The sequence below is a fragment of the Cystoisospora suis genome (assembly GCF_002600585.1).
Source record: "Cystoisospora suis strain Wien I chromosome Unknown contig_5866, whole genome shotgun sequence".
NCBI classification, from domain to species: Eukaryota; Apicomplexa; class Conoidasida; order Eucoccidiorida; family Sarcocystidae; genus Cystoisospora; species Cystoisospora suis.
In genome coordinates, this window is record NW_027158655.1 from 27,809 (window position 1) to 53,509 (window position 25,701).

At 45.8% G+C, this 25,701-nt stretch overlaps 2 protein-coding genes across 2 annotated transcripts; both read right to left on the minus strand.

Moving 5' to 3' along the window:
• Positions 1 to 243: 243 nt before the first annotated feature.
• On the minus strand, positions 244 to 10,113 carry CSUI_009670 (zinc c3hc4 type (ring finger) domain-containing protein). The gene is made up of 8 exons (XM_068069782.1): positions 8,947 to 10,113; positions 7,888 to 7,994; positions 6,945 to 7,052; positions 5,904 to 6,011; positions 5,220 to 5,370; positions 3,971 to 4,401; positions 2,449 to 3,464; positions 244 to 1,741 (listed from the first exon to the last, which is right to left on the minus strand). Exons 1-7 carry the CDS (start codon positions 9,013 to 9,015, stop codon positions 2,486 to 2,488), a joined length of 1,953 nt encoding a protein of 650 aa, XP_067918243.1. The 5' UTR covers positions 9,016 to 10,113; the 3' UTR covers positions 244 to 1,741; positions 2,449 to 2,485.
• A 2,029-nt stretch (positions 10,114 to 12,142) lies between these two features.
• Positions 12,143 to 24,356, minus strand: CSUI_009671 (start domain-containing protein). Its single transcript, XM_068069783.1, has 5 exons — positions 17,639 to 24,356; positions 16,442 to 16,988; positions 15,404 to 15,474; positions 14,489 to 14,621; positions 12,143 to 13,702 (listed from the first exon to the last, which is right to left on the minus strand). The coding sequence occupies exons 1-5, from the start codon at positions 22,944 to 22,946 to the stop codon at positions 13,582 to 13,584; spliced, it is 6,180 nt and encodes a 2,059-aa protein (XP_067918244.1). The 5' UTR covers positions 22,947 to 24,356; the 3' UTR covers positions 12,143 to 13,581.
• Positions 24,357 to 25,701: the final 1,345 nt, after the last annotated feature.

Consider the following 25,701-nt stretch of genomic DNA (forward strand, 5'->3'; position numbering starts at 1 on the left):
CCTGGCTGGCCTTAACATCTGACGTCCCCCGCCCCACACTCCCATCGATGAAGGACGGATCGAGCCTCGAGCGCAACCTGTGAGACTCCTACCACCACAAATCTTTATGTCTTTTCTCCTTGAGCCGTGTCTCTAAGTAGAGACGAATGAACCAATCATTCAGTAAATCTGAGGAAATCTCATGAAAAAAGAGAAACGACCTTTGAGAATTCCACCAAGGCAAAAAAACACAAAGGAATAGACCCTTTATCAAGAAGGCTCTCGCCACTCCGGCCTGTATCACTCACTACTCGTCTTCAATCGCTTCAAACATATCCCCGTCTTCCATATCGCAAAAAAGAGTTCGAATACATAAGAGGAGAAAAAGATTCACTCTCCTCTCCCTCTTCGAGATCAAAAAACATCACACCTGTAGGTATCAAAGCCATATATGCAGATATACACCAACGCCCGTATAAATGTATGTCTACTCCGTGTATGAACGCGTGACAAACAGAACTCGGACCATCATAGACGTATGCGCATGCATACATATGTATCTATGTATAAATGGATGCGTAACAGTACAAAGAACAGATAGGTATACACGCGGTTCGTGGACATCACGGGTATATATAAGTATATATACTCGTGATGTCCACATGTAATCACTCCGTGAAACAGTGCATATACCACCTCCACCATAGAGGGAGTACAAAAGGGTAAGGGTCTGCAAAAATGGTGCATGCATAAATAAAGAGGCGAATAAAGATTTCCCTCCTCTCAATGATATGTGTGCGACCGCCGTCAGAGGAGAAGAGAGAAAGAAAGACGATAGACAGGCACGACAGCTGACCCTTTTGTTCTCCGGTTGACTCATTTCTCTTCCTTCTTTTTTTCTCGCTCTTATCATTCTTCACGTCGCTTTCCCTCTCAAGCAAGAAAGAAGAGAGAGAAGAGAACGCAACGAACTCTTCGTGGAGACCTCCGCGAACTTGATATCCTCGTCAGCACAGCATGACATCACTGTCATCTTCGAAGTAGCTCTGAAAAAATCTTCATCTTCTTTCCCTTCGTCTCCTTTCTTACACTCCATGGCTTTCCAGCTGGTTCCCTTTCTTTCATTCTAGATATCATTCTCCATCGCAGCCCTCGGGTGAGAGTGAGTAAGAAGGCAACGAAGGAAACGATGACAGGACCTAAAGAGAACGCCCACTGGAACCACTTGGATAGGGAGAAAGAGGACGAAAGAGAAACACAGAAGGGTTCAGAGATATACAGATAGACAGCTAAAGAGTCTCGAGGAACGAGAGAGATCAAATGCTAACGGTCCATCGAAGTTCTCGCCTCTTTCTCCTTCGTTCTTTTGACTGGAGATTCTTTTCACCTCGGAGACAAGATTAGAAGGAGAGGATTTCTGTTCTTTGAGATCTGACTCATCAAATGGGGTGTATATACACTTGTGTCTATACACGTCTATATTCAGGATACATGAAGAGGCAATCGATAAACTGATAGACACTTTTATAAGATTCACAACTTCTTTCTTAGTGATGAAAGAAAAAAGAAAGGACGGAGAATCAAAGTGAATCTTACGAGTAAAGAAAGTAAAACAAACCGAAGCAAAACCCATGGACTTCACCAATCTTAGTGATGTCCATTTCTTCGGAGCTTGCTGCAAGGGAAGAGTCTTCAGCAGTCTTCTTCTTCTTCAGCTCTTTTCTTGTCCATGACCAACAAGATGCTGATGAGACCCTCCCAGCTGAAGAGGGCGCAAAATAAACAAGAAGGCGGAAAAAGAGATGGATAAACCGGTCTACCTTGATCCGACATAACAAGAGACTATCTACAGTGGGAGAGTTCGAGTACCACATGCGTAGGTGCACAAGATGACAGAGAGAGAAGCAGATCTCTTTCTGACTATCCATTAAGAATGTATTCATATAGCGTCAACACGATAGCGAAAGAGTGTTAACGCGGTCTCAGAATTCTCCATCATCATCATCATCATACACGTCACCTTCATCCATACAGCTCTAATGCCCTCGGTAGGGACGTCACAGATAACTACGAAGAAGAAATCAGTTACCCACTACTTCTGTCCCATCCCCACCAGATCTTCCTAGTGTACGAACACTGCTGCCTCCATCCAGTCTCTTCTTAACTCCCAATCGATAAAAATCATACAGAAAGTCTCTGTCTCTGTTGAATGCCTGTGTACATACACTCCACTGTCCCTTCGATTTCCTTCCCACTCCTCCTCCTCCCTCCCAACCTTTGCTGATGAAATCCATCCTCAGACAAGAAACCGAGAAGACGAGAAGTATTCATCAAGTACATACAACAAAGAAACATATACAGCCTCTCATATAAAGACTCCTGCACAGACCTACCCACTCCGCGAAAACCACAGATAGAGAAACAGACTATTACCATAGTCATGTATCTTCTCGCTCTTGTGCTTCTTACCATTGACAACAGATGTCTTCTCTTTCTTTCCTTTTGTCTACTTTTCATCGATTTGACGAAGACAGAGAGGGCAGTGTTTATTCTTGAGTAGCCACTTATCAATACACCCCTGATGAAAGAAGTGGGAACACAGAAGTTCCCGTAGAATTTCTTCATCAGAGAATTCGCTTAGACAGATGCAGCAGTTCTCTTGGACCGACGAAAACTCTTCACCTCTCTGTTCTACATAACCAGATAGAAATAGCGCCCCTCCAGCTCTCTCCTCTCTCGTCATAGTTGGTTGTGCACACGGCGATACAGCTTTTTTCTTCTCTTTGTCTTCCTCTTCGTCGTTCTTCTCTACCGCTTCTTCTTTCTTCACTTCCTTCTTCGACAGAGGATGAATGTCTCGCTCTTCTTCGGCGTTATAGGAGACTCTCACTGCAGAAGACTCACCAAAAGGAGAAGAAGAAGAAGGATGAAGAGGAGAAGGGCCGGAAGAAAGAAGAGAAGACGAAGACACGAGGTCATGAATATCTTCTCGCGAATCATTTGTTTTACTACTGCGAAAACTTCTAGCCATCGTCGGTTCAGATACACCTAAATTGTTAGCACTGCTCGGCTCTTTCCCTGTATCTCCTTCTCTTTCTCTCTCTTCAGTTTTCTTCTTGGTTTCTCCGGGCAAGGAAGGATTTGTGAATAGACAGGTGTCCGCCGAAGAAGTAGAAGAAGCAGAAGAGATATCTGTGGTATGTGAAGAGGAAGACGCGGACATGTCATGAAGAGAAGGAAATGACTTTCTTCTCTTCGGAAGTAGAGATGGAGTACCTTCACGACTTCTGTCACTATGAAAGAGAGAAGAAGATGAAGAAGCAAAAAAAGATGTGTTTTCATGTGGCTTGCGGTGATGGAGTGAAGACGAAGAAGAGGACGAAGAAGAAGAACAGAATGAAGAAGAAGAGTCAGATTCAGGGGGATGAGGCACTTGGCTTATCATCGCGGAGGTCATGGAAGATTCATCATCTCCCGCTTCATGTCTATAAGCGAAGTACAAAGCAAGACACGTATTCAATCATATAATGTGTGTTCCTAGTGATAGAGTGGAGAGAATACACACCCCTGCTCCTCGTATCTCTGCTGCCTCGAAACCCCTCTCTTCCAGAGGCAGGGAGAAAGCCGAAGACAAGATAGGAAAAGGCACCGACGACTCTCCCTACTGAAGCGTACGACTCTACTATTGTCACTACAGTTTCCACATGCGCATGAACATATCTAGATATATACATATGTATACTTACCTGCAATCACACACATACATATCCCTGTATACACGTATATATACATACACATATGGTTTGTATAGATACATGTACGGATATGCATTGGCAAAGATAGAACAACGAATCCAGAAGCAAGTTGCCATCAGTGTTTCTGTCCCGCTGTGTAAAGTAATTTCGTTCTTATTCTCTCCCTCCCCCGCCTCTCATCCATGTGGGATTATTCGTCTTTCCTGTTCTCCTCTTTCCATCTTTTCTTCTCCTACCTGCTTCCTCGAAGTTCGCTCCTCCTCTCGTTCTTTCTTTCTCCTTCTTCTGCCCCTCTTTTTCCTCCTCCTCCTCCTGCATCTATCTCTTCTCCAATTTCACCCGCCTTCTTCTCTCCTTCTTTTTCCTCGGTCCTCTTCTTCTCCTCTTCTCCCTTCTTCTCCTGAGAATGACAGCCCCCCTCCTCCTGTCCACCTGATAAACCAGACACCGCCTCAGCGGCTTCCTTCTTCTTCTTCTCGCTCGCGATTCTTCTTAGCTCAACTTTCTTCTCTGCATAGGTGAGAAGGGGCAAGCGAGCGATTTGGTCAGGGCTAGCTCCTGTGCTTCTGAATCGGTCGACGTTAGGATCAAGACCTGCTGTATTCGGCGGGAAAGAAATCCAGAAACAGATGAACGTTGTCACCAAGCGGAGCATTGAGATCACAATCTACACACATAAAAAGAAGACACGCAAAGAAAGAAGGAAAGACAAGGAAACGCAAAACAAAGTGAGAGAAAAAGGTCACGTAGATGTAGTCAGTTCAGACATATATGACGACAGAGCGAGATTACATGTACACATATTTACGGAGAGGTATACAGAGCAAGAGATCGAGACAGGCGCACACAGATACGCGAAGCAGAACTGACGCCACGATTTACGCTGTTGTTGATAGACCCGTGAGAACATGTGCAGGTACGCACACCCCTATGTAAACATATGCATGAGTACGAATATTTTCATATACGTGGAGCACATCCGCATGCCGTGAATCCAGGGTATGGGGGGATGGATGAGTCCGCCTGTAAGAAGAAACAGACAATCTCAATGCTGATGCTTGCAGAAGAGATGATGATGTAGACAGACAAATACGAACGGTAGCGAATCCAGACATTGTTAAGAGCTGAGCAATATCTCGATATGCACCCGTGCGCGAGTGTCTCTCGACAGACGAAAGAGAAGGATCCTGGACCTCTCTCGGTTCTGTAGTAGCTTAGCAACCCACAACACAGAAGGCTCATATTCTCCTGACTCATCCGATAATGGCCAGCTTCAGAAAAAGAGGAAAAAAGAAACAGTCTTACCCTTCTCACACTATATATCTACCCTCACTCGTGTGTGACCCTATACCCTCTCTTCTTTCACTAGACATACCAGGACACCTCTATCTAACTGGCTAGCTACTTATCCCTCCACATGGACGAATAGATCGGTGAGAGGCCGGACGGAATCTTATCTTCCTTCATCGCTTTCATTCTGCTTACCGCAGAGACAGTGAGTTTCCAAAGGCCAGGAGCTTCTGTACACTCATGAGCATTGAATACCCAGACAACTCCTAGGATGAACCAACCATAGCTGAGAATTGAAACAAGTTTGCTACACTTCCAGCCGCTTCCTCCTGTCAAAGTACGTGTCCTGATCAAGAAAGAAAGAAAAGAAACGAGACAAAGAAGTAGTGAACGAGAATGAAACTGAAATGAAACGAGCGAAAAGAAATGAAAAATGAGGAAAAATATGACAGAAGTCGATATCACGCAAGCTCGTCGAGAACTTAGTCATAAAGAGACTCGAGTATTCTCGAAATCCGTAGATACATATATACCTGTATGTAGAGAGAGACGAATCACCCACTCCACCTTTCTTCTTTAAACAATGGCCGAGAGATCAATCACATCCTTCGCTGTCCCCTTAGAACAGATCGCCATCTACGCAGGTCAAGAAAGAAGATGTCTTCTCTCTCCGTCTGTGGTACACAATATATAGACCTATCCCTCTCCCCCTGTTTTCTCTGTTTGTTTCTCTCCCTGGTTCTCTATACACTCGCGCTCACTTTTTCTATCCAAGAGCTTTTATCACTCATGATCGTACGGGAGAAGCAAAGATTTTTCTATTCAGTGAGCTAACTTCTCACTCTTCTCTTTACCTCTCCCCCTCTGTCTCTTGCTTACGTGTTAATGATGGCAGCTCGGTTGTTAGGCGTCGTATGAAGATGAAAGAAGAAGAGATAACGCACAGGAACCTGAGAGACTTGAAGAGCACTGAACACAGATACCCACCTATACAAGAAAGACAAGACATGCCAAACAAAGAAGGTAAAAGGAGGCAAAGACAATCGAAGACCGGCAGAAGAAAGACTCGATTCACACGGGCGAGCGGGAGACCGATACAGAAAAAGAGAAAGCAGACTCGTACACGGACTTTCTAAACTGAGGAAATTAGCCCCTGCTGGTAACCAAGGTAGAAACCAGATGATTCTCCATTCAAGGGAAGATAGCATGTCCCTTGTGGATTGAAGTCCATCTGCGTGTACAACACTGGCGGGAGTATCTCTTATGGAAACAAACGCTCTCTTTCTTCTCAGAGCGGGAGGGGAAGAACGAGAGAAATTCCACGTAGGAAACGGACAAAAGAAGAGAAAGAAAGAGAAAGAGTTTCGGTAAGGTGTCATCACATCCCATTTCTGTCTCTTCAGTTTCGTCCATCTCTAACTTCTCTGAGAGCTGGGAAAGAAGCATGAAAAGAACGAAGAACGACAGGTGGAGAGAGTGAGAGAGAGAGAGAACGGGAGTGCAACGACATCCTACTGGTAAAGGGTGAGAGAGAAAAGAAGACACAAGAAATCTACAGAAGACAGCAGCACTTCAGAAGTGGTGACCCATTCAACGAGTTGCAGATCTGTGACTCAGAAGTGCAAGACAAACGGGAGCGACCAGCAACTCGGGAGTCCAAAAAGAAGCGTGAAACAATGCGGTGAAGAAAGAAAGAAAGAATCAGTCTACAGCGCTCAACAAGCAAAAACTAGAGAGAAACCAGAAAAAGAAAGGAACCCTTCCAAACATACATACGTGTCTCAAGCAAGCCCATCGTGAACCCATGAGGAGTTCGAGTGTACATACACTTCACGACTAGAGAGCCAGCCTCTCCCGTGGCAGGAACTTGAGGTTTACGTGCACTCGAATGCGAGCGAGAGACGTTCTCGATCAGCTTACCACTGGAGAGGCTTATTACATCTACATTCTTCCCAGTAAAGCACAAGATAAACTACACACGGGACAGAGACGAGAACTCCCGTGGTAGCACCGAAAAGCATGACTAATCTGCGAATTGAAAAAGAAAAAAAGAATCAATAAAGACAGGAAGAGAACCAGAGAGTGAGAAAGAAAGAGCCGAGATAAGCTCAACAAAAGGCAGAGAGGCTAGGTAAAAAGACAATGCGAAACACTTTGAAGATCTTCTCCGTTGCGTGTGAGTCGTACAGACAGGTCAACTGTCGAACGATCGACACAGATCCTATCTTTGCAATCTTTCACCGAAGGGCCCCGAGAGAGAACAAAGAAGAGAAACAAAAACAAGTGCTTGAACTTATCCTAGGAATGAGAGACACTGAGAGAGGCAAGGCAACCAAACAATCCACGTCTATTCCTGTGGCCGTGGCTGCTTCTTCAGGGCGACTTTGATCATTACCGCTAACAGAAGAAAAGAAACCTGTAGAGTGCCTGCACTTGAAGACCATGAAAAAGACTTCATTCTTAACCGTCCTCGATGATGAGCTGCGTGACTATCCCCGTGGACCACAAAAACTTACGTTCGGCTTCCTCTCCCTCTTTCTGCACACCTTGCATCACAGACGATGAAAGAGACACAGTCTCACACGCACTTCCTTCCTTCTACGGGGAAGGTCCCGGTTGGTACTGATAAACAGAAAGGCGCCTTTCCTGGATGAATATAGAGAGTGGAAGTCTGTGTCCAGTACATGTTTCTTAGATATATACTGAACACAGACTTCCATACACAGATGTACCAATGTATACAAAGATGAGAGATGAACAAGCGGAAGTTGTCGGAGTAGTCTTTACCCCGCTAACGGTTGTTTCATTTCTCCGAAGAACAGAGATAAAGAGGAGAGGAGAAAAAAGAAGAGGTTTATCTTACTTGATGAATCTTATCGCTTCCTGAGGATTCTGGGAGACGACTTCCATGATGGGATCTCGATTCATCAAGGCATCTTCCTCTGTGCCTAGTAACAATCTGCTTAACGACTGCATGCAGCAGATAAACAAAGACAGAGAAAACACAGAAAGAGAACGAATAAGCAAGGACCCAGAGACGCCTACCTACTCTGTTCTCCTCACCCAACAAGACAGAAAGAAAGAGGAGGAGTGACAGAAATACACATACGGAAAGGAACCAGATGAGATTCTTCTGCATCTCTCTTATCAACTCGGGAACGTCTACAGTACAGAAAGAAACGAAAGAGTCTTTGATTCGCAAAGGTTAGTAAGTCCTCTCATTTTTCTTGTCTTCTCAGTAGGTCTCAGGAGACACAAGAACGACACAGATCTATCTATCTGTCTATCTCCCTGTCTCAATCTCGTCCTCTCAATTTTCTTCTCTCTAAAGAACAAAACGCCTCCCTTCTCCAGCCTTCGTGTGAAGTGAGAAGATTCCCAGTCAAGAATTCACCCCTTTTCATTTATGCATTCCCTCGCAGACATCATCGCACGATCTCGAATAGAGAGAGGTGCACATACACGTCAACGGATCGGAAGTACCAGACAAAAGGATGAACGCGTGTGTGAATTCTTCTCCGTCACGAGAGAAAAGCCCCCAAAAAGGCTTATCGTCTAGAGGTTCCAAACCTGCTAGGCCTAATTAAAGAAAGCGGACGTGGTGAAATAGGTATACACATACACATACGTACCCATACAGAGAGAAAGAGAAGAAAGAAATGCGAACCGATGAGGGAATGGCGAGCAGAAAAGAGGGAAAAGAGAATGTGAAATCACACAACAAGCGTAAAGCACTCCACCATTTCTATAAGCCTCTTTTCTTGTAGTACATGCAACAGTGAACTCTCTCAGGATCAGAGCAGAGAGGAAAGAACTGAGTGGAATTGAGGTCCCTGCAGAAATCTAGAGAAAAAAGTGATGCTGGGCGACAGTTGAAGAGTTGGGGACGAAGATAACCGTGTAGGTTTTCGGGTGTACGTACAGTTGTAGTCGACCTTGCCACCCTCCTTAAGGCATCGACGGTCGACCGAATGAGGACGAGCCCTGCCATATCCCCTTGGAATCGGAGAGACACGAGATACAAGGAACGCCCTCGAATTTAGAAGAAAGGAAGCAAGTGAAAAGAGGTGAAAAGAGTGAGAAAAAGAATCAGAAAGAGTTGATCACTGTTCTGATTTTCACAAGCAAGATGAAGAGGAAGAGACGGTATGGTGAAAGGAAAAGGAGGGCGACAGCGCGCGGGGAGACGGCTTGACCCTAGCAGAGAGTGGAGACAAATCTGAGAGAGGAGACAAACGAAGACAAAGAAAGACTGGGTTGACCGTCTAACCGAAAGGAAGATTGCAAGAATCTGTCGGAGTGGAGGAAGAAGAAACACGTACAGCCCTTCCTTCGCCTACTTCAGTGGCGGATGAGACGAGCAGCCCAAACTAGCACTGAGAGTGTGGTACGGAAGCAGGCGATTCTCTATAAGAAAGAAAAAGGAATACCAGCCAATTTTCACCCGACAGATTCGATACTGACGACCGCCGCTTCTTCCAGTTGGTTCCTTCGGGCGCGGTGTATGTAGGGCAGTCAACCTGTAAAGGCAGCTATCTTCCCGTACTGACACGAAGATAGGAAAGCTCGCGAGTTCGAACTTATTCACTTTCCGATCCAACCGCAACAGAACGTCTCATATCCTTCACTTGACAAAAGAAAAGAGAGAAGGACGAAAACTCCGCCTGAAGAAGTCGAAATGACTGCCACAGCACTTAACCACAAGTCCGCCTTTCACAAAACCGTTGAAAACTTTCTCAGTTACTAAGGAAGCTGGATGAAACGAAACTGTAAAAAAAGAAGAAACCATGTCAATGTCGTCGTCGTTATCTTTGGCCTCTCTTCGAGATTGCTGTACGTACAGTACAGAGAGAGGGAGATTTCAAAGGGAAGGAAGGGCTTCGCACTTCTTGGACTCCGACCCTTCTGCTACTGCTGGCTAATGTCTTTTTTTGTCATCAAAGAGTCGAGAGACAAGACGGATAGACAGACACTGGGAAGACGGCAACTGCAGAGGAGAGGAGAAGGAAACGAGGGAGTTGACCTCTTTCGTATTGAAGAACGTAATAGCACTTGCATGCGATAAGGACCTTCAAAACCAAGCGATGGAAGCCATTTTCGCTTGTCTCTTTCCTCTTTCTCTCCTTCTCCTGACCAACGGGAAGCGACAGAAATGTCTTTCTTCCGAGCACACCTCTGTCCTTGCATGCGCACTCGACACACCCATGGTGTACAAACATGAAGCCAGAAAAGCCGTCCACGGCTGACAGCTTCATCAGCTTTTTACTTTCCCCTCCTCCAGTTTCTGAAAAGTCATACGCGACGAGTAGATAATGGGAGACGTTTGCTTGCAATTCGGGTAGGAAGAAATGAAAGTGACAAAAAAGAAGAGACGGGAAACAGAGACAGTATATACAAGTATGGATGTATGTACGTGTTGGAGCAGGATGCTAACCGGGCGCTGTAGGTGGCTCAGGGTTATGCCCTCTCGACATCCTATATATACATCTGTGTATATATCTGTTCTCTCTGCTTCAGTCTCTGTTCTTTTCTATCGCTCTCAAATCCTTTATCCGCGAGTTGTATGTGATTAGGCGCCTTCTTTCATACACAGGGAGAAAAAGAGACAAATGCTTCAGTAGCGCCCAGTGCGATGTAACAGTTGTTTTCTACACTGTATGTTCTGAGGCATCAGTTGTACTGACTTTGATGACTCCTCTTTTGTCAGTAAACGCAAATCTTACATGCCGGTAGGCATATACCTACAGGAAATCGGGAGGTGTACACATTGGTTGCCAAGACGTATGTTGCCAGTGCTTTGTTTGCTTCCGAGAAAATATGACTTCACTTTTTCTATATCGACGCCTGTCAAAAGATCGCACTAACACAGGAGTATCGAGAGCTGGCACGAGAGGAGGCAGAGGATCCGGCGCCACTTCTCTCCAAGCCCCCAAGGTTCCTCCGTCACCGGTGATCCTTCGCAACGACCGACGTGGAGTAGATCTTCCGCGTGTCTCGGCGCCAGGCGGCGTTCTGCGCAAAGCCTTCATATCGTAGTGTGTGAGTGCCACTGGAGCCTTACACGTCAGGGGACTCGGAATGAGTGGGGCACTCTTCATAAGCTAAGTAAACTCCACGAGAGGTGCGCGCCAGAGAAAATTTTACCACAAAACTGGCCGCCGCCTACGATCTCCGACACTACTAGCTGCTCCCCTGGTCGCCAGACGTTTTTGAATTCCGGAGGCTCAACAGTTCTCCAAGTGATGGACGTACCGCCGCCTCAGAGAGACAGATCACGCTATCTCGTCTACTTCCCGATGTGAAGAACTGAAATCTCGGCCTTTCTGGTCAGTGCCCGACAGGTCTCTTCCCGGTACCGCATCTGCTGAGAGGGGACTTCCGTGAAAAGTGTAATTCCGTCCCGGTCTTGATCGTAGTGACTTTCTCGAGTTGCTACATTTGTGTGCCACGGAATGTATTTCCCGTAGTCGGAATGTCCTGCCGGCTGTTCTAGTACATAGGCTAGCTTCACTCATTCCAGGTGACAGAAGTCGCAGTGTGCCGCCAATCCCACTGAGAACGTTTAGGCGCTTCTCTGAAGAGTGTAGACTCGTGTCTCTCGCCCGACGTTATCGTCCCGATCGTGGTGTGTCTACACCATACCCATCCGAGAGTTATGTGCTGCGATGAAAGAGTTTTTCTACCTTGTCAGTGCATTTCTAGTGTTCAGATCTGAAGATTAGTTTGCCTTCAGTACAAGCCTTCCCTTGCTTGCTCTGCCCCATATAACAGGGGTCGTTTTTAAAACTGCAAGGCCTACTTTGGTGTCGCTACACACGTGCAATGATATACACCCTCAGGTGACTCCTCCTCTCCGTAAAGATCGATTTAAAGCAAATTCCTCTTTTCCTTCTTAATCTTTTCTCACCAATCTTCTCACCTCACTCTAAGAATCATACGAAAGAAGAGCAGGAAAAAGCCGTACCATCTTTCTATCAAGGAAAGGTGGAAAGCCATCTACGCCTGCCGGCAGTTAAGTCTTTGAGAAGACTTCTTCTTGCTGGAAGAAAGACAAAGTCTTCTCGAAGACAGAATTTCTCAACTGAAAGTTGAAATAGATTATCAAAGAAAGAAATAAACGTCAAATAGAAAAAAAAACATGCAAACGTGATGATGAGAGGGAAGATTGAATGATGAAGAGAACTTTAGTCCTCGCCACCAGCAAAAATCTTCTCCTGCCCCTCACTGTCTTTCAATACATCTCTCTACTCCTTTTCTGACGTCAACAAAAAACCGTCTCCCCTCCCATGAAAACGAGAAGAGAAAAGAAGAGCCAATCCAACAGTGAAAAGCAGAAAAAATCAGAATAGAGAACGTTTTTGGAAAGAAGGATTGCTCTGCCACGATATGGAACTTCTCTGAACAGATATCTCACGAGAAGACCACGCCGCCTCAGGGTTCTCTTTTCTAAGTTTCTTCCTTCTTCTGTCCATACAATTTTTCGAAAGTAGACGAAAACACAAAAGGCCGCGGGGGAGAGCGTATGTACACCTGGAGCACACGCAAGTAAGCGACGCACGAGTCTCCCGTCTTTCTCAGGTAAGAAACGGAGCTCCCGAAAAAGCCCACGAAGAAACAACCTCTCCCAGAAGAAGCGAATCAGTCCTTACACCACTCGTCAAGTAAAAGAATCAGTATCAAATCCTCTTGACTGCTCCTTCTGACTGGCTAGACTCAAGCCCGGTTTTCGAATCATCATAGCAGTTCGTCTAGACAGTCGATCTGTAAGCTAGAACTCCTTCACTTCCGCCTTTGCTCTCTCGCTGAAAGACCGCGTCTCCTTCGTTTTCCGCGTGTTGACACATCTCTAAGAAAGGCAGTTGAAATAGTAAAAAGATTAGGAGAACAGTTCTTTTTCATGTTCCTGGCTTTCTTTTCTCTCTACTTGCTCAAAACTCGGATGGGTGAGGCGCTTGTCTTCTCTTCAGTCTTGTTGAGAGAGCTTCGAGACTCATGAGAACGGACTTGGAAAAAAAAATCTCCGGTCTTCCCGATTGCACAGGTGTATGTACATACATACGTACATACATGTACATACACTCCACTCCAGAGACCTTGGCTTGCAAAAGACTTGATCTCATACCTCACGTAGAAAGAAGTACAGATAGATGGAGAAATACACGTGTATACAAGCACATATAGGTATAATAAGGTAGACTAAAGAAAAAGCGAAGAAGGATGGCTCCTATGGCGCCCCTTGAAATAGATGTACCGCGCGAACCCCCTTCTTGTACACCGCTCGGATACCAATATCAAATCAGGTGTACATACACCCGGAATGACCTACCAAATATACTAAACAAGGAAACATCGTCAAGAACCCATACAGCACAACTGAGCCGGGCCTTCTGTTTACGCGGAGAACCTTGTTTACTCTAAGAACCTCGTGCTGTTTCTCCTCTTCCATTCTGAAGCAGTTCAGAGAAAAGAGAAGGGACGACGACGAAGACGACGAAGTATGTGTGTCGTAGGGTGCCTTCCTAGGAAGTTCGTTCATCTCGAAGTTTGTCCTTCCTTCCTATATCACTCCCCCCCTACAACCACAAAACAGTTTAGGAGCTTCACGGCATTCTTTCGAATAGGCAGCTAGACGTCGTGTAGCGTAGCCCGTGGCTGTTGGTCCATCCCAGTGTATATTACTGAAAGAAAAAAAAAAGAAAGCAAAAGAAGAAAACTTCCATGCACTGAAGAAAGAAGCCTTCCATGTCCTTTACTTGCACCACCACCTACACTGTAATGCACACACTGTACGTACAGAAAAAAACAAACGGAAACGGGAGACGACCCTTCTCCCCCTTTCTCGCTTTTCCTTCCATCAGTCCACGGGAATCTCGTCTTGCAGAAAACGACTTTCTTTGCTCAAAAATACAAGGCTGAAACCAAGTGCACCAACACAAATGTGTATCTATATGTATGTGTGTAAAGATCTGCTTGCTGAAGAAGATAACTGATCTGACGAGCATAGAGATGTTCAAACATAGACAGGGGAAATTTTCATGGATCACAGACATATCCCAAACACGTGTATATGCTTCGCACACCACTTCCTATTGAACTATCTCTACCAACCTACGTATAAAGGAAACCGGTACGGGACAAAAGACACACTCTGAAGACCTAGATCTGAGACAACAAAAGAAGGTGCGAAATCTACACAACTGCATCTGGACTAGACTATGGGAAGAAGAAGGAAATTTCCACGCTTAAGATGACGCTGATAGAGAAGAAGAACAGCAGAGCCAGATGAAGAAGAAACGAAGGAAAGAAGAGAACACGAAGATCGATCGCAACACTACGCGGATGTAAAAGAAGAAAGGAGAAAGAGAAGAAAAGAAAGAGATCGAGAGCTGAGAGAGGGAGGGAAAAAGAAACTGTAGAGGGAAGTGATGAACAAGAAACAAGAATAGAAGCAACTTCATACTTACTAGTGTTTTAACATATTTACAGCCATCTTTTCTACCGTCGACGGGAGAATCTTCACGGCTAAAGCTTTGCTGACGACTGCAGGAATCCAGCCCTTTGGATCTCCCTCGCTGAACAGTGTAACTTCACTCCAAACTGTATGTACACCACCAAAGACACACAAAACCAATTCCATCTTAGACTTCCCTCCTACCTTAACGTTTGAAAGCATCAACACGAAACGTAGAAGACTTGATAAGAAGACTTCTCTCATCAGAACCAACAAGTCACGCTTCCACTCCGCTCTAAGAGGAGAGAAAAACTTGGCTCTGTCCTCCCGTATATATGCTTCGAGGTAGTAGATGTATACCAACAAACATGCAAGCACGCGGACCAGAGAGCTCATACACTCTCCAGCCCCTCACGCGACGAAAAACCAGGTATGTATGCATCTATTCGTCCATGGACAGAGAGCTGCCGACGTTTGACACAGATACTGGAGGTCTGTATGTATGTATGTATGCGCGTTGGCCTAGGTAAAGAGGTACAGATACTCATGACTCGATTCCATTCCGAAAATTCAGCGCAAGTCTGTTCAAACACCTTGCACGCGAGGGGACTACCGAGAAGTTGCGATGAAACAGAGCAGACTACTCAAAATCCTGAGAAGAGCCCCCAACCAGGACAGAACTCGGTCTTCTCTTCTCTTTGCGCCGCCACCGTTACTCGTGTCTATCTGTCTTAGGAGAGTGTCTGACGATTTATGCTCAACCGACTCACCCCAACACAAGGAAATCGCCCGCTATCTATCTATATATCTATACATGTATCCCTATGTATAGATAGATAGCTGCAAATAGAAGTCGTATATGTTAGCATACAGGTCATGCATGCGGTGGTGTTGAAGATCCACTCTTCGGGGAAAAGACTTTTCTCACCTCCGAAAGGCGTGACAAGAGGAGAGGCGATGTAAGCACTAACTCGAATGTCCATCCTAACGTGATCGCTCCTGTGAGGGATAAAACGCAAGCAGCAATCGGTAATGTCCGTTTTGTCAACTCATTTCATGTTCAGAAGTCATATCGGAGAGATCACACAGCTTGTAAGCATTAAACATCCGTCTGCTCACACATCAGGATCTTGTCTCGCTGGTCTTATTCTCTGTACATATAGAGAGTGAAGGTGAAAGAGACACGGCAATCTCTACGTGTCTTTTTTTCCAGGTGTACAGTCCACATCTAAGTAAACGATAGACATACGCACGTATAAATACGCACACAAGTCTAAACACCGATGAGAACTCTCTACAAGAAAAAGACGCAGAAGATATCTGTGATGAAAAGAACCATGTCTTCGCGACTGTCTGAAATTCCCGCGAATCCCCCTCGGTTCTGGTGACGAAACAGAGAAAGCGTATGGCTGTATATACCCGTATCCTACATGTGAGCCGGGAAAACGCTGTACATACACCTCACCACTCTTTCACTTCCTACGAACTACAGCATTCCGTCACAGTGAGACAACAGCTTGGATATCCATCCTTTTTCTTACGTAAAATGTCTGAACACGAAATCACATCTGTACCATAAGGCCGGCGCATGTCTTCATATCATATACGTATTTATGTGAGAACAGAGTATATGAGTAGCTGTATCAGTACTATACAAATGACTATAGATATATCTATGGAGGAGCGCTTGCACCAAGCAATTCTGGTGTGAGGAGATGAAGAAGCACCTTTCTCTTTCTATCTCTCGAACCACAAGGACAACTTCACATGCTCTCCAGCGAGACCGACATACCATCTCAAAATACAAACATTTTATCAGCAAAGCATATGCCCAGATGAATGTACGTATAAAGAGAATTCCTCCTAGTCAGAGCTGACGACCCCAGCGTAATTGACTCAAGATATCAGAGAGTTCTTCTCGGCAGTGACCGCCTGTAGAATACACCCCTCCCTTATTTCTGCTTACTGTTCAGGAGCATCTGGATGCTCGATAGAACAGCTACATGAAGCAAACACCATTCTCTCCTCTTCTTCTTTTTGACTTAATCTTTCTCTAACTCTTCTCTTCCTCTGTCTCGTTCTTCTCCTCTCCTTCCTTGCACTATCATCCGCACTCGCTTCTCTTTCTCCCTTTCCACTCGACTTTTTCTTCTTCTTTCCTTCTTCTTGATCTCTGTCTTCACTCTCAAAATCTGAAGTTCCTTGTCTCGCTTCTCCCTCTTCTCTTCCTTCCCCTGCTACCTGGCTATGCCAGTTCGACTGCTGACTCGCCGAAGAAGGCTCCGAATATCTAGCTTGAGGCAGACACCAGTTTCGTCTAGCTCGAAGTGTCACGACATCTCGGGGATAGACCGTAGCGATTCTCTTGATTAACACCCGACAAACATCTGTATTCTGTGCCAGGGTCTCTAGGGTGTAATGACCTCCCAGGTTCGCGTCCCACGTCGCTCTTAGACGGCTATCCGAAGCGAAGGTCGAGTATTGTTCCGGAGTCACAGGCAGGATGAAAGATGCTGTGAAAAAGAAGCAAAGGGAGAAGAAAACAGAAGGGGAAAAGAAAGGAACGAAACCACACACGACATGAAAATGACTGGGTACGAGAAAGAAAGAAAGAAGACAAAAGAGAAGGCATAGAAAAAGAGAAAGAATAAGACGGGTGGAGAAGAGTCTCTGAACCCAAATAGGAATATAGATACATGTGTACGTGTACAGATGGTAGGTTAGATGACTGGAAAGAGGCGCATGAAAAGAGTGCGGATGGAGAGAAAAAGAAAACAAGAACGACACGAAGATGGCGAAAAGCCAAGGACACTAGGGAGAAATGACACATCCTTTCAGAAATATGGATAAGTGCGCAGATGACATAAGCATACACAGGTGCATACTTGTGTGTTATGGTAAGACGCTCGATTCTCCAACCCCTCCTACTGCTACAGTATAAGGAACAATCGGGAAAAGAATATTTCTCACCACAGCTCTACATCGGCAACAAGACATACACATTTACACAGAGACACACCCCCTGATCTACAGATCAATAGCATAGCCTGGAAAGTATTGTATACAGACGAGGTGTGCATACTCTCTACACATCCAAGCAGTTATAGACTAAGGGAGTGGGAGAGGAGATGACTCCGCAGGAAGAGAGCAGCATCAGACTGACCTCTGATGAGAACCCTCCCTGCACCAAATTCCTTCTTCCATACACTCAAGCCATCTTTGTCGTATACACGAGGAAACTCTCCTGATTTCGAGGAAGAGGGAGTAGACTTTCTCAAACTATGTCGTGACGGTGCTTGTCCTGGTTCTTTCCCTCCTTCTTCTCCCCCTATTACAAGCTCACGTGCCATACATACGACCGAAGCATCAAGAAGGAACTCAGCTAGATCTAAGAGATCTCTCTGCCGATCCCATCCTTCATCATCATCCTCTGTACCAACTTCATCTTCCTCTTCTTCTATCATTCTTTCTCCTTGTTTCTCCTGATGGTCCGAGCTGAATGCGAAAAGACCTTTCTCACTTTTTGACAACTGGCTTGTTAAGGTTTCTTCTCCTTCTTTTCCTCGTTGTTTCCTTTCTTCCTGTCTCCTTCTTTCACCACCTTTCGATCTCTGTCTCTCCTTCTCTTCTTCTCTGTCCCTAGCAGGAGCCGACAGATTCTTACCCGACACCTGCTTAGAGGAACTCCTAGAGAAATCCCTCATCCAAGATGCTTTCTTGGACTGTTTCTTTGTGTGCTGAAGAAGCACAGCTTGATGCTGTCGAGAATTGAAGGCCATTCTTCTCTCTTCCAAAGCTTTCAAAACATATTCAACAAGATCCTCAGATGATAGATCAAGTTGAGAGAAGAAGTTGTCTTCCTGTTCATTTCTACGGTGGTGATGACTCCTTCTTCTTGAAATAATCTTTCCTTTGCCATCTTCAATTTCATCTTCCTCATCTTCACTATCTTCTTCTTGATCTTCATCTTCCTCCTCCTCATCTTCCTCGTCAGGTTCACTTAGATCTGCATGATCTTTCGTATTTCGAGTAGAGAGCGACGTTTCTTTAACTTCTCTTTCTACTTGTGTATTCAACTCCCGAGAATCATCGCCAGCCTTCTTATCTTTCGTTCCTTGAAGAGATCCACCTGCAGGGCTCTCCATGTCCGGAGACACTGAATCACCAGCCGCAGCAGCTTGACGAGAAGAAACAGATTCAGAAGAAGAAGGCGAGCGTAGTGAAGTTGATGCATTTGAAGTCTTTCTCTCTGTTTTCATTGAAGACCCTGATGATGGACTATGAACTGCAGAGACCGAAGAAAGAACTTCCGACGATGAGGGAGCCATGACACTCGATAAACTTTTCTCTCCTTCTTGGTGAACTCGAAGCAAGTCTTCGTCTTTCTGTTGTAATCTCTTCGGGAATAGAGCACTTGACGTCGTGGACCCTGTCCTCTGTCTCTCTTGTCTGATAGCGAGCATCGAATCTAGAAGACTCTCGACCCCTCCATCTCCTTGAAGAGAAAGGTACACGTCTTCGTCTTGGTTTTCTTCTCCTTCTTCTGCATGTGTCTCCGGGGAAGGATCAATGAAAACTCCTACAGAAGGAGGAAAAGTCGGGTGGTAGGCGTCGTGATTCTGAGGTGTCCCCTGAGGCGAAGTTCGCTGGGGTGGAGAAGGAGAACGGTGGACTTTTGAGTCAAGATGAGAATACGGAGATTCACCACACTTCTCCACAGCAGGTGAACGCCTCGCTGGATGCTTGTCTAGTCGGCAAGAAATCTTCTCAAGAGAAGATGCTTGAGGAGAGTGTTCTCTCTTCCCGGGTGTATGTACACTCGAGGCTTCCCGGTAGGGTTGGGGAACTTCCGATGGAACGGAGTGATGGGAACCAGAGAGATTTTCTTTCTGCTCTCGTTCATCGCTCGTGACAGGCGGGGTATCAGTGCGACTGAAAGAGAGTTCACCATAGTTCGGTTCAGAAAGATCCTGAATGGAATAAAAGGAATCTCTTCTTTTGTTCTCATCGTTGTCACCATCAGTGTTTCTGTTCTCATCGTTTGAGGTGACTTTACCCCCGTTCTCTTCTTCCTTTTCTTTACCTGGAGAGATAGATGAATTGCGAGCAATCTGTTGCTGTCCTTCTATCCTGTCATGTTGAGAAGAAATTTTTTCCTTACGATCTTCATCATTAGGTCTCGACAGCTTATAATCGTTCTCCCCACTCCTCGATGGGTCTTCAGGTGTACGCGGACCTGAAGTAAAGTGGTGTACATCCACTTTCCTCTCTTCTTTTGACTTCTTATCTTTGTGTCTTTTACTTCTTAATCTTCTCAGTCGCCCCCCTCCCCCTCTGCTTGATGAGGTTGCTGAAGCCACTGAGTCTCTTCTCTCTTCTTTACAGTACAGTTCCCTCTCAGCGGATTCCTCGAGAGATTTCTTCCCTTCATCTTCCTCTCTCGACATATCAGCCCTCATAGATGAAGAAGAAAACGAACACCATGCTTCAGGTGATTGTCGGGAAGATGAATACACAAGGGGAGAAGGAGAAGGAAAGACACTGCGACTATTGGCTGTACATACAACTGGATGAGAATGATGAGTTTGATTAGCACTAGTACTGCCAGTGAACTGATTCTTGCCCTCACCTCCTCCCCCTCGAAGATGTCGACGAAATCGATGTCGCCTTCTTTTCTTTTTCGTACTGTCTACGTCATTGGTATTTGCATGCGGTTCGGATTCCACCTGATGCCCACCTTCCTCTTGATCTCGAGATGAAGAAAGATGGGGGCGGAAAAAACGAGGAGAGAAAGGATAAGAAGCGGAAGAAGAGTGAACTCCCGTGCTCTTCTGATTTCCATGTGTTGACGAGAATACAGGTGAAGATTTTTGGGCTACGAAAACTGACGTATGTTTTCCATCTTCGTATCTTATTCGTCCGTCTTCTTCTTCTTCTTCTCTTTCATTCCTTCGATCCCCTATCGAGATGTCTCCTATATCTTTATCTCCCTTCATCGATTCTTCAAACCGTTTTCGATAGCTAGCTGCTTTCTTCTCTCCTCCTTCGTCACTTCGCCTCGTAGAAATCTTGTGAAAACCTCTTTCGATTCTCTGCGAAACACTTCTTCTTCTTCCTCCGCTTTGTCTTGAAGAAGTTTTATCTCTTCGGTAAAAGGATTCCTTTCCTTCACGTGGACCTAGGCATATCAAGCGACTTGCAAACAAACGTAGCCAACGAGAATGGCGACGGTGACTGTGACTGCTCGAAGATGCAGCTGCTGAAGAAGAAGAAGAGGAAGGATTAGGAGGATGTGAATGATGTGGTGGATATCTCTGTGCATGTGACCCACCATCTTGATGTTCCTGATGATCTCGACGCTGGTCTTCTGATGTGGCTGTCCCTGTCGATGTGTCAAAGACATAAGAAGTTTTCTGTACATAGCCTTCTCTGTCAAACTCACGTGTGAACTTCCTCTTGATTTCCAAAAACTCTTCTTCTTCCTTTGTCATTCTTATCCTCCCCTCTTCTTGTCCGTCTTGTCCTTGTATAAATTCTTCTTCTACTTCTCTTCCTCTGTCTCGAGGTTGGCCCCCTACTGGCATGACGCTGTCTCTTGGAGACGTCCCTGCTGCTTCAGGAAATGAGAAAGAATTATTTTGACGAGCTTCATTGAGAAATCTCTTCTTTCTCTCTTTCGAGGAGAATTGCCCTCTCGAAGCTGGGTAAGAATTGGGGACGTCAAGATCATCCTGCATCTGATTCTCTATATCATCATCGTCCCGCTCAGATGACCGTCTTCTCAAGAAAGATGAGGAAATCTCTCTGCTTTCTCCTCCGATCCCGAGAGAAGAAGAGAACGAAGGGGAGCTTACTTCCACAGGCAAAAGAGGAGACGAAGAAGGAGAGCTCCTTGTACTGTGACGATTTGGTAAGCCAGTCGATTGTGGGTGATTTATATCTTGATGTCTTCCTGACTGAAGAGACGACAGATCACACCTCTTTCTTCTTCCTTCGTCGGCCTCAGTCTCCTCTCTCTCTCCCTTTGGATAGTGACACCAGTAGATACTTTCATGGTCCTTAGATGATGGAAAAGGAGAAGGAGACACAGGGGGAGCAGCAGGAGAAAAAGAAAGAGAAGAAAGACCGTGAGTTTTTGATATGGAAGTGGCAGGAAGATCCGGGACAGATAACAACGGCGGATGAGGGCAAGAATAAGATATGCAAGAAGAGTGAGAAAACGAGGGTCCCTTCTCTTCTTCTTCTGGTCTTCGAGGATCGGAATCAGGTGCAAGAACACCTCCACCGACAGAATGACTTTGTGTACATGCCGCAGGCGAAGAATGAACAAGATGCCCTTGGAACGGCAACGGATGTGAAAGGTCACTATTGTGAAGAGTCTTTCGCATATATATCGGTTGTGGGGGGGATGCATCCACAGTGGCACCAACAGCACTACCGTCATCAGGTGTGTATACATCACCATGACTAGCTTCTCCCTGATCATGAGGGGCGTGATCATGGTGTCCTCGAGAACTATCCATTGGATGACAGAGAGTGGATCTTCTTCTCATCTGAGTACTATCGGCGGGAGAACAAGAAGAAGGAGAAGCTTGATGGCAGATCGTGTTGGTAGCGAGCAATCCTCCACCTCCCCCTTCTGAGTTTCTAGAAGAGCGAAAAACCTCAAGACCAAGCTGACTGTGGGGATGTGTAGACGACGCATCCAGAGTCATACGTGCTCGACTCTCCTCGGAAGGATGTTCTAGAACTGGGGTGGGCCGAGACGAAGAGAAAGAACAACATAGAAGATTGTCTATCTCTGGACTTGAACTCTTCTCTTGTTTTACAGGTGGGACAGGAGAATCAGTCTTCTTCTGTCGAGCAGATGGCTGCTTGTCTTCTGCGTGCAGGCTATTCATATAGGCGAGATTCTTTGGATTATGAGAAACTCTCTTCTCTGTTGAGAAAGAAGGATGACATAGAGGAGAAGGAGAGTGAGTAAAACACGAGCCAGATGACGCTGACCGAGCTCTCATTTCTTCCTTCAAAAAAGAAGGAGGCACAGGAAGTTCATCCCTTAGTGGAGCTCTGGGTAGCCAGTCGGGTCGAGAGACAACCCCCCTAAATGAAGAAGGACGAGAGGGAGTAGGAGGAGAAGGATGAGAGGAAGAAGAAGAAAACGGGGGAGTCTTATTGACAAGACTTGTGTCCAATTCGCCTTCTGATAATTGTCCTTGTACCGTCTCAAAACTGGATGCCTCCCCTCCTTCCATTCCTTCACTATTATATTGTTGCTGAGAATGGCAGACAGCAACTTCATTTTCGCTGTGGAAAATCGAGGCAATCTTTGCCGTTGTTATCTTCGTGAACATTCTTCCCCCATTCCCATCATCTCTTGATGTTCTTCTTCTTTCTCTTCCGGACGACACCCGGCCGCAGCACTCCTCGACTGGACGCTCCCTAAACACATTCGAAGATGTACATGCCATTCTCTTTTCTCGTCTTCAGTCCACAAATAACAGTATAGTCTACCTTGCTCTTCTTCTCCCCTCAGTCATACATCCATAACTAAAGATCTGCACATGTGCACATCCGGATATACGTTACGACTGTATACGCATGGAGACAAACGAACAAATTTAAATGCATCACAGGGGATACAGACAAAGCCCTCTCAGACACCAGGGAAGTTTAGGCGCGAAGAAGAAAAAAAGGAGAGCGCGCCCGAGAAGAAAAGAAGGAAGGGAAGAAGATGAAGAGGCAAGAGAACTCCCGGAGGTCAGAATGCATAAAGACATGGAAGGCAGGAAGGCTTACGAAATGGGTTCTAGCAAGACCGAAGAAGAGCAAAAACGAAGACAACAACTAACACTTTCTTCATTCGTTAAATCAACAGACCAGGCATCGGGATGTAGAAAGAAGACGAAAAGGCAAGAGGGAATGATGGAAGAAAAAGAAGCGAGAAAAGGAACGTCGGTCGACTCCTTTCCTTCCTCGCCTAAGGAAAGGAAGATCCGAGAGACATAGATCGTCGATGAAAGTCACAGTTCTGCGGTCCTCATCATCATCATCGCCATGCTGACAATTGAAACGTTCGTCGATGAACACACAACGAAGCTACTGAAGAAACTAATGACTGCCAGTCTAAGATTTCGCTGTGATGGAAATGAAGAGCCGGCCGGGATGCTCACCACTCTCACGCTCGTCCATCGAAGGCACGCAACGAGAATAAACAGTCCTAATCCGTGTCAATCACCTGTGCTTACTCAGGCAACTCCTCTTGTCTGAAGCCGAATTCACACAACGGCAAGAAGGTCAAGAAAGATTGACATGATGAGAATGGAGAGAATTGAGAAAGAAAACGTTGGACGGACGAAAAAAGACATCGGTAGAACCGCTCACTATTCACACACGTTCATGCTTTTCGAGTGAGTCACCAGAGACGAAAAGAAGAAGAAAGCAGGAACGATGGTGAGCATCTACACGTGCTTTCGGGCTCAACGCGTGGCGGCACGGACAAGCACAGTAAAAAAGCGAAATCTCTCATGCAACAGAGAGAGAGGAAGAGGAAAAAAGGTTAGTCAGACAGCCCGTCCCCCTTCGGCAAGAAGGAAAACGACGAGCCAGGTAAGTCAGAGAGATAGACAAAGGAGAAGCCCAAAAATAGAACTGTCGGATGGCGCGTAACGGGACAGCTCATCGACGAGGGCACGTTGGGAACCGGAAAAGAAGGATTCAAAGAAAACGTCAGGGCTCGGTGACAGTGACACACAGAGAAAAGAAGGAGAAGGGGTGAAAGGCTGCCACTTGCTGAGCGGTTGACGAGAAAAGAAACAGAAGAAACTAGGAATGCTGGGAAAGCGATGCTTTTTCGTCAAAAGGGTAGTCATTCACTCCCCGTCAGTGGCCAGAAATAGGCCGAAGCTCTGAGGTGTACATACAGCTGAAGGGGGTCACCGCGGTCACCTCAGGTTTCTTTTCTCAAAACCGTCCATCCACGATTTATCGTGAAGACCTGTTTGCAAGAGAAAAAGCAGTTGTCCGTTTCCGGTGTGCTAGCGTCCAGAGAGGGACAAATAGCGCTCTCACAGATACTGCTACCCCTTCGCCTCCTCCATATGCATACGGTCTGGAATGTCTCTTTTCCACAGTCTCTTCACATCTATGACAGAGTACCTGGCTACAGGTGTGTACTTCTCTACGCAGACGAGACGGAATAGCGTCATATCACAAGATTCTTACCCATGTCAGGTTCCTGTTACACCCGCACCGGCAGGAATCTTCCACTTGCGAAAGAATACGGACCTCGGATTTCTTGTGAATACGAAGGTAGCAAATGAGCCCCTTTACTGCTGCGAGGATGTGTATCCCGCCGCAGCATTTCTTCCTCTTTTTTTTCCCTTTCGGGATGTCTGTGAAAAGGAAAAGCGTGTATAATAGAGAGCCAAAAGAAGACGTCACTAGATATGATGGGTCGTCACTTCACCTTCTTGGAGTCTACTTGGAGCCAAGAACTTCTTGGAGTGCAGTGAGAACCTGCACGTGTCGACAAAGTATCGTAAGCATACTCACGACTCCTCTTTATGTCCCAGTACGGTTAGTGTATGAGCGTAGGTTAGTTTTAGCTCCTTGGGCTTGTTTACTTGCTTATAGTCGAGTCTTGTCAGCGTAGGAGAGGCGAATTTTGATGGACATTGGGAAGCCCCGACGCACTAACGAGGTTGTCAGATTACTTTCGTCGGTGTCCACGAAGAAAAGAATTCTCAGTATTTCTGATTGCCGATAGTCGGGGTGGGAGAGCTACCAATGCAAAAGAGCAGACATGGGCTGACGAATATATAGAGAAAGGTATTCTTACACGTCTACCTGGTGCATAGAGATCAGATTAGTAGGCGTACATAGCTACAGATAGACGGCTACAGAGAAGAGGTAGACAGGTCGACGATGGATGATAGATCGACGTATCACGTCACGGGTTCGGAAGGCAACTGCATGTTGAATGGAGTCTCCCAGATCCGCATGAAAAAAGCGTGTTTTTTACAAAGACTTCCACTATTAATCACGATCAAGATTCCTCACTCACGCACTACACTTCTCACTCTTCTTCCGCTTCTGTCGAAGGGCCATACTTGTAGTGCCCGCTGCACAGCAACGGGCGCCATTAGATACTAAGGGTTCGCCGATGTCAGGATTTTGCAATCCTGCCCTGATCGTCATCAAATAGTGCCTTATTTTTAAGAATGA